Source organism: Prionailurus viverrinus, chromosome E3, assembly GCF_022837055.1.
Source record: "Prionailurus viverrinus isolate Anna chromosome E3, UM_Priviv_1.0, whole genome shotgun sequence".
Classification (NCBI taxonomy): domain Eukaryota; kingdom Metazoa; phylum Chordata; class Mammalia; order Carnivora; family Felidae; genus Prionailurus; species Prionailurus viverrinus.
Genome location: NC_062576.1, coordinates 10365850 through 10374080, shown reverse-complemented (window position 1 = coordinate 10374080; position 8231 = coordinate 10365850). Strand labels below are relative to the sequence as shown.

At 52.7% G+C, this 8231-nt stretch overlaps 1 protein-coding gene across 1 annotated transcript; it reads left to right on the top strand.

The window, feature by feature from the left end:
• Positions 1 to 969: 969 nt before the first annotated feature.
• TBL2 (transducin beta like 2) lies at positions 970 to 7869 on the top strand. The gene is made up of 7 exons (XM_047838521.1): positions 970 to 1235; positions 3432 to 3562; positions 3798 to 3982; positions 4456 to 4607; positions 4945 to 5071; positions 5359 to 5511; positions 5745 to 7869. The coding sequence occupies exons 1-7, from the start codon at positions 1106 to 1108 to the stop codon at positions 6205 to 6207; spliced, it is 1341 nt and encodes a 446-aa protein (XP_047694477.1). The 5' UTR covers positions 970 to 1105; the 3' UTR covers positions 6208 to 7869.
• Positions 7870 to 8231: the final 362 nt, after the last annotated feature.

The window sequence follows — 8231 nt, the reverse complement described above, 5'->3', positions numbered from 1 at the left end:
CCTGGTTTTGATATCACACTATAGTTATGTAAGATGTTACCATTGGGGGAAACTGGGTGAACGTTCGTGGAAACTTCCTGTTCCGTTTTTTCCAACTCCTTGTGAATCTATAATCTCAAAATACAAATATCTTGTTAAAAATCTTTTCAAGTTCCTTTCCACTTCCCAGCCCACCTAAGTCCAGGCCCTTATTATCTCCTTCTTGGATCCTTGCAAACACCTCCTGATTTTCCTTCTGTCTTTGGTTTTGGCACACAACTGATCTTCCCAGAGAATTTCAAGAGACACCAGTTTTGCCCTAACTCGCCCTGAAATAACCAGCAGAGGCTCCTTTCTGCTGGTTGGATTCAGCTGGCTCTCAAGGCTCTCCAGATCTTTCCATTCTTATCTACTACTTACTTTTTTGCTCATGCCCTTGCCTTCCCAGAGCATCCCCTCCCGGGTCTTTGCTGAGGCTATTATTCCATGCTTCAATTCTAGGGCTACCCTTTCTCTCCTCCATTAATACCAAAAGCCCATCTAAATTTCCTCTGATGTTAAGACCTGTCAAATGGGAGTAATAATTCCTGCCTTGGCTCCTTGAAAGGATCCACTGTGGTGATGGCTGGAATAACGCCTTTAATAAACAATTATCAGTAAATTACTCAAGGAGAGGACTCAGCAGAGCCTGCAGAATTCGCCCCCCAGCTTGGGGGACAGCACAACCTCAAAACCCAGACCCCACAAGGCCCAGGCCCCGCCCCTCGGCACGATCCACACGATCCACGGGTGGGCCCTGCACAGCGGGTCGCTCCAACAGTCAGGCCCCGCCCCTCGAGACGCACCAACGGTTAAGCCCCGCCCGCGAGCCGCAACGGCAGCCAGGCCCCGCCCCTCTGGACGCGCCAACGGTCCAGCCCCGCCCCGCGAGACACTCCGTAAGCCAGGTCCCGCCCTTTTGGAAGCTCTGAAGGTCAAGGCCCCGCCCCGCAAGATGCCCAACGGCCAGACCCCGCCCCTCGGGACGCGCCAATGACCAGGCCCCGTCCTGTGTGCGTGCGCGGTCCCGCGGAGGCGTGCAGGCGCCCGCGTAGTTAGAGGCTGAGGTGGCAGCGGCAGTGCAGTCATGGAGCTGCCGCAGTTGCCGGAGCTGATGGGCCTGTCGCTGTTGCTCGGACTGCTGGCCTTGATGGCGACGGCGGCGGTAGCGCGGGGGTGGCTGCGCGCGGAGGAGGAGACGAGCAGCCGATCCGCCGGTTAGTGGGGCCGGGGTGGGTGGGGGCGACCCACGAGGACCATGTTCCTGGCCTCCCACTGGTCCGACCTGCGGTTTGGGGGGGACCCGGTGGGCCTCAGTTTCTCCTTTTGTTAAATGAGTTTCGCTTCTCGAGACGAGGTGCTGGCTCGCCGGGCTGGTCGCGCCCCTTCGGGAGGATTAGTTACAGCGTGGGTCCGGCGCTGCCACTTTCTCGGTGGCCGAGGACGAGGCGCTGTTCCGCTGAGCCCCAGCGTCTCCCCGGGGTTGCCGCGAGAGCCCCTGTAAACTCTCTCGAGCGCGCTGCTTGTTCGTTATTTTAGGAAAATAGGGAGGGGTGAGGGTAGACGGGCACCATTTGTAAGTACTCCGACTCATTCCCCGACACGAGCAACGTTTATTGAAGTATATACATACTATCGCAGTAGGTGTCGGGACTTCTCCCTTAGGAAGTACACTGCCGCGTAAGGGAGAAGAACATCCGAAAATGTAAGTGAAAAATACACTGTAATAGGTGTCACAGAAGAGGTCAGTCCTAGCACCAGGAAACCCAAGGGTGGGAGTGGTCAGCCCTGCTTTTTCGGTGGGGAGGGGTCAAGAAAATCTTCGCTGAGAGTAGGAAACACGTGGTGTGGGGTCTTGAAGGATACATGGTCAGAGTTTGGCCAAGGAGGGAGGAAGAATACTGCTGGCAAAGGTTACATGCATGAAGGCAAGGAGTTCTGAAACGGCATTTGGTATGCCCTTCAGGGGGGAGGAGGACGCTTGCGGGACAAGGCTGGAGAGGGCGGGTCGTGGTGGTCTCTGTATAGGAGCCTCGGGAGTTTTTTTTCTGTACGAATTAAGGAGCATCTGCAGTAATCTAACACATGCCCACTTTGCAACTGATCTGATTCTCAATTAGATTAGCTATTTTTTTTTTTTTAAGTTTATTTTGAGAGAGCGCTCCAGCAGGGGAAGAGCAGAGAGAGAGAATCCTAAGCAGGCTCCCCACTGCCGACTCGGACCCAGACGCCGGGCCTCTGCGGGGCTCGAACTCACAAACCGCAAGATCATATGCCCTGAGCTCATCTCAAGAGTTGAGTGCTCAACTGACTGAGCCACCCAGCTGCCCCTAAATTAGCTATTTTATACAAAAGTGACTGGCACCATTTCTGGCACAGGACAGGTACTCCCTCAACAGGTACTGACTACCTCTCATCCTTGAGTTCCTTCTGGGAGTCCTCTGAGCCTTTAATACTCGTCTTGGGTACTCTGCTTCTCTTTTTTGTATATATTGTCCACTTCTCACAACTTCTCTTTAAGGAAACCAAAGCCCAGAGCAATTAAATAACTTGCCCAAGCCCAGGACCACCAAGTTTGGTTGTGCACATTATTTCCTACCTAGGGATGTGTGGCCAAGGATCTGCCCTTTGTTGGCTGTGCTGTGTACCCACTGAGCTGTTCTTGCAGAGAGGGCTCCTTTTCTTTTTTTTTTTTTTTTTTTTTTTTTAATTTTTTTTTCAACGTTTATTTATTTTTGGGACAGAGAGAGACAGAGCATGAACGGGGGAGGGGCAGAGAGAGAGGGAGACAGAATCGGAAACAGGCTCCAGGCTCCGAGCCATCAGCCCAGAGCCTGACGCGGGGCTCGAACCCACGGACCGCGAGATCATGACCTGGCTGAAGTCGGACCCTTAACCGACTGCGCCACCCAGGCGCCCCGAGGGCTCCTTTTCTTAAAAAAAATTTTTTTTTCAACATTTATTTATTTTTGGGACAGAGAGAGACAGAGCATGAATGGGGGAGGGGCAGAGAGAGAGGGAGACACAGAATCGGAAACAGGCTCCAGGCTCTGAGCCATCAGCCCAGAGCCTGACGCGGGGCTCGAACTCACGGGCCGCGAGATCGTGACCTGGCTGAAGTCGGACGCTTAACCGACTGCGCCACCCAGGCGCCCCAAGAGGGTTCCTTTTCTAACTTGCATTGAGGTGCTATGTGGACTGACAGCAAGCAGTCTCCTCAAGAGCCCTCGTGGTAGAGCTATAATCCAAACCCAGTCTGATTCCAAAGCCCTGTTTTTACTCCCATCACTCTCTCTCCTCGAGCCCGGTGCCTGTCTGGTCATCTCTTGATGCTCCCTCGATTCCTGGCCAATTATAGGCGGCCAGAAATGCTTAGTGAGCGGATGGCTAGATGACACGGCCCTTCCTCACAGGCCAGAAGGCAAATGGACTTCCACTTGACAAGTCCTTGAGATCCAAGAAGCAGAAACAGCATCAGCGAGTTCGCAAGGAGAAGCCACAACAACACAACTTTACTCACCGCCTCCTGGCTGCAGCACTGAAGGTACATGGGTACCCATGCTCAGCACACATATACAAAGACTCACACCCCCGCAGACTTCTCTTTTTTAGTGTTCTGTGCACACGACAGACCCTGCTGCCTCTGACCAAAATCAGTGGGGGCTGCCCCATCCCGTCCCCTCTCATCATACCCTATCAGCAGCTTGCTGTTAATCCAGGCAACAGACTCCGTCTACCCAAGGGGTCCCTGTTCATACTTCCTGCAACCCTTCCCTTAGAGCCACAGTGGGAACATATCTTGCATGGACTTTAGCAGCAATGGCAAGTACCTGGCCACCTGTGCAGATGATCGCACCGTCCGCATCTGGAGCACCAAGGACTTCCTGCAGCGGGAGCACCGCAGCATGAGAGCCAACGTGGAGCTGGACCACGCCACCCTGGTGCGCTTCAGCCCTGACTGCAGGTGCGACAAGATGGAGCCTCAGCTGTGCCTGCAGAAGCCCAGGCTTCTGTCCTTCCCATACCTGACTTGGGATGGTGAGGGGGGACCCTGGGTCTCCCTGGGGGTGGCAGAAAGAGAACTGGACAGCTTGAGCACCACCCGGGGCTCCCTGGAGGTCTGTGCATTTTACACAGCAAGGAAGCAGAGAGGGGAAGGTGTGTTCCTACTTGGGAAGTACCAAAGCCTGGCTCCAGATTCGTCTTGGGAGCTGTCATGGTTTTCCAAACCCTAGAGAGAAACTGAAAGAGCCAAAGCTGGGAGAGGCCTACCTTCTGAGGAGTATTAAGAGGTTTTGAGCCAAGGGGTTAAGTTGCAGGGCCGGACTGGGGTACGAAGGAAGGCCCATGATTTTCCTCAGAGCCTAGCATAGGAACTGGCACACACAGGCCTCCGTGTCCAAACAAGTGAGTGCCTTGTCTGCTTCCTGTCTCTAGAGCCTTCATCGTCTGGCTGGCCAACGGAGACACCCTTCGTGTCTTCAAGATGACCAAGCGAGAGGATGGAGGCTATACCTTCACGGCCACCCCAGAGGACTTTCCCAAAAAGCACAAGGCACCCGTCATCAACATCGGCATTGCCGACACAGGTAAGAGGCTTGCAGAGGACGGAGCTTACCTAAGACTAAGAACAGCCCCAGTTTTTGGCCGAATGAGTTAATGCTGCCTGAGAGTTATGCTCAGCCCTAGTTTTGACAAAGGGACTCTGGCTCTGGGTTCCCCTGGAGTCCTGGGAGCCACAGCAGGTCCCCAGGGGAGGCAGGTAAGACCCACAGCGTTCAGCAAAATCCTAGTCTGTGGTGACCCTTGGTCCAGGAGGGGAGCATGGATACTTGGGACAGCGGAGACCTTCGTAAGTGTCTGCGTAGAGGATGACACGTGGTCAGGGCCTTGACCTTGGCTCATGTCACCCTCCTGCCCTCTCAGGGAAGTTCATCATGACTGCTTCCAGTGACACAACTATCCTCATCTGGAATCTGAAAGGTCATGTGCTGTCTACCATCAACACTAACCAGATGAACAATACCCATGCTGCTATATCCCCTTGTAGCAGGTGAGGAGGGAGGGACTTGGCATCTGGGATGGGCAGAAGGCATGGCCAGGAACAGAGCAGAGAGCCCGCTTCAGATAGTGGAAGGAGCAGACCGTATGGAATCATGCGCAGTGGGGGTACCATGTATCCTCTAGCCTGGCCATGAGGATGGACCGAGGTCATATTTTTAAAAGCACAGTGTTATTGAGGCAGAAGATGATGAATTTTCTCAGGAATGAGGTTTAGCAGGTTGGCAGAAAGGAAATGCCCTCAAGATGAAGTTGTAAAGGAATCTGGTTGTGTGACAGGTTTGTGGCCTCGTGTGGCTTCACCCCGGATGTCAAAGTTTGGGAAGTCTGCTTTGGGAAAAAAGGGGACTTCCAGGAGGTTGTGCGAGCCTTTGAACTGAAGGGTCACTCGGCCGCCGTCCACTTCTTCGCTTTCTCCAATGACTCCCGCAGGTGAGTGAATCCTCTCTGATGTCTTACCAGCGGCTCCCAGCCCCTGTTGGCAACCAGGGCCTTTTTTTTTTGCCTATCTCTGCAGCAGGTCTAAAGTGGGTAGAGTGCCCGGCCCTCAGCAGGAAGTAGATCTAGCCGCGCACTTGGCTTCCTAGCTGGAGCCCCTAATGCTGTCCCAGTGCCCTCCCCTCCAGGGTGCATTGGGGCTTGAGCCGTGATTTTCCATGCTGCAGGATGGCCTCGGTCTCCAAGGACGGGACGTGGAAACTGTGGGACACAGATGTGGAGTACAAGAAGCAGCAGGATCCCTACTTGCTGAGGACAGGCTGCTTTGAAGAGGCGAGCACCATGCCGTGCCGCCTGGCTCTCTCCCCTGACGCCCAGGTCTTGGCCTTGGCCAGTGGCAGCAGTATTCATCTCTACAACACCCGGCGGGGTGAGAAGGAGGAATGCTTTGAGCAGGTCCATGGGGAGTGTATCACTGACTTGTCCTTTGACATCACTGGCCGGCTTCTGGCCTCCTGTGGGGACCGGGCAGTGCGGCTTTTCCATAACACCCCTGGCCATCGGGCCGTGGTAGAAGAAATGCAGGGCCTCCTGAAGCGGGCCTCCAACGAGAGCACCCGCCAGAGGCTGCAGCAGCAGCTGACCCAGGCCCAGGAGGCTCTGAGAAGCCTGGGCGCCTTGAAGAAATGACTCTGGGTGGGTGTGGCAGGAAGGATCTGGCCTGCGCCACGGCTGCCACTTCCTCCTCCCAGGTACTCCTCAGCTGGAAGCCTCTTGAAAGGAGTATTTGGATTTTTAGTGGTGGCTCCTCTCTCCTTTTCCCCATTGAAACTCTTCTTGCCTATTTTGATCTCTCTCTTCTTGCCGGTTGTGACTCCTGGCCTTACTTGACTTCCTGGTCTAATGACCAAGGTGCTTCTCTTTCTCCTGGGCCCAAGGGATGGAATCTGTCTTCACCGGGTGCTGAGGGAAATGGACAGTTGGAGAGAGAGGACATGGCCTTTGACCTTGGGGCAACACACCCTGGTACCCAAAGGAGTTTGCAGTTGTGGAGGCAAAACCTAGGGAATCCCTGAGTACTAACCAGCAGTTTTGCAGGGGTGGGAGCCTGGGATACCCTCCAATTACAGAACTGTGGGATCGTGTCAGGGAAGGACCAGTCTTAATCCAGGCGAAGCTCCGAATTCCATCAAAAAGGAATTTAGGGATTTCATTTGGTGCCTCAGTTTTTTTTCTTGTAAAATGGAGAATAATCCTCTCTCTTGTCCTCCTTACAAAGATGTTGTTAATGTATGCACATATAAAGTCCCTAGATTTGGAAGAAAAGTGGAAAAGAGTAATAATATACGTTGTCTGTTGGCCAATCTCGTTTCTTAACTACCAGGTAAATATGGGACTCAATACTTTGAAACTAAATGAAAAAGAAAGAAACCCGTCCCTTGGGAAGGCGAAGTTTCTGGAATTTGATTATACATTTGGCAGCTGGTTCTGTAAGTTGTGTAGAGGAATGCTAGAATTCCAAGATAGGACTCCTCTCTGCAAGGAGGTTGTATTCTATCTGAGGAGACCTCTTTTCAGTTCATCAAATATTTGAGTGCCCACTGTGGGCCCAGCACAGCACTAGCACTGGGGATGAATACGAATAGGGCGTCATCTCTGCCATCAAGGATGGCCAGTGGGAGAGAGGTAACTCGTGGGTAGTAAGTGCTTTTTGCTAGTTAATTCATAGCTGTAGAGGGCTATTGGGAAAGTCCCGGCAAGAGACAGAACTGGATCCAGACGGAGGCGGTGGGTCTGAAGTTGAAGGGATAGAGTTGGTAAGAGGTGAGGCATTTACAAGTTCAGCTTTTTGGATTTGAGAATGCTGGGGTGTGGGAGAAGGGAAATGAGGCTCTAGGACGACTTGCGTCTTGGCAAAATTTATCCATCCGAAATCCCCGTCTTGCCCTCGGTCCCTGCGATGGGGGCCTCCCCTAGACATCCCTTTGAACAAGGCACAACCGTGGAGTTCTCTCTCGTTACTCCCTTTTCGTTAATCCTTCCGGCCCACTGGCACTATTGCCATCCACTCCATCAGAAAATTCTTTTGGTTCTACTCCAGATTGTATCCTGAATCTGCTTTTCTCCATCTTTTCTGTTAACCATCCTGGTTCTAGCCACTGTCACCTGCTGGACTACAATAATCCAGCTTTCTCATTGGTCTCCCTGCTTCTTCTCTTGCCTCGTTTACATCACTTCCCGGCATCCCAGAGTGATCTTTGAAACCAGATCACATTGTTCCCAAGCAAAAGCCTTCCAAAGGCTTCCTATCGCACCTGGAATAAAATCCAAGATTCTCATCATGGCCTTTAAGGTCCTGTGTAATCTGGCTTCTTCCTTCCTCTGTGAACCTCTTACCCCTCTCCCAACCACCCCAAACTTGCTGCTGTTACTTGACCAGGCCAAGTTATTTCCTGCCCCAAGTGGAACCTGTGCCCGTGCTGTTCCCTCTGCTTCGAAGCATTTTTCCTGTTGGTAATGCAGTTCTCTGTTTCAGTTACGCTTCGGAGAGACCCTCCCTGGCCACCCAGTCTGAAGTAGCCCTTTCCACCAATCCTGTCACTCCTGTCACGTTAGCTCATTTTATTTCTTTTGTATGACTTTATCTGATCTGAAATGATCTCCTTTGAATATTTGTTTGCTTCAGGGGTTTCAGCTTAAATGCTTTAGGATGT

Bases quoted from the DNA above. Each gene is read 5' to 3' on its own strand.
- TBL2 (XM_047838521.1), top strand. From the start codon at position 1,106: ATGGAGCTGCCGCAGTTGCCGGAGCTGATGGGCCTGTCGCTGTTGCTC. The intron at 3,983-4,455 runs GTGCGACAAGAT...TCCTGTCTCTAG, and splicing joins CGCTTCAGCCCTGACTGCAG to AGCCTTCATCGTCTGGCTGG. The intron at 5,512-5,744 runs GTGAGTGAATCC...TCCATGCTGCAG, and splicing joins TTCTCCAATGACTCCCGCAG to GATGGCCTCGGTCTCCAAGG.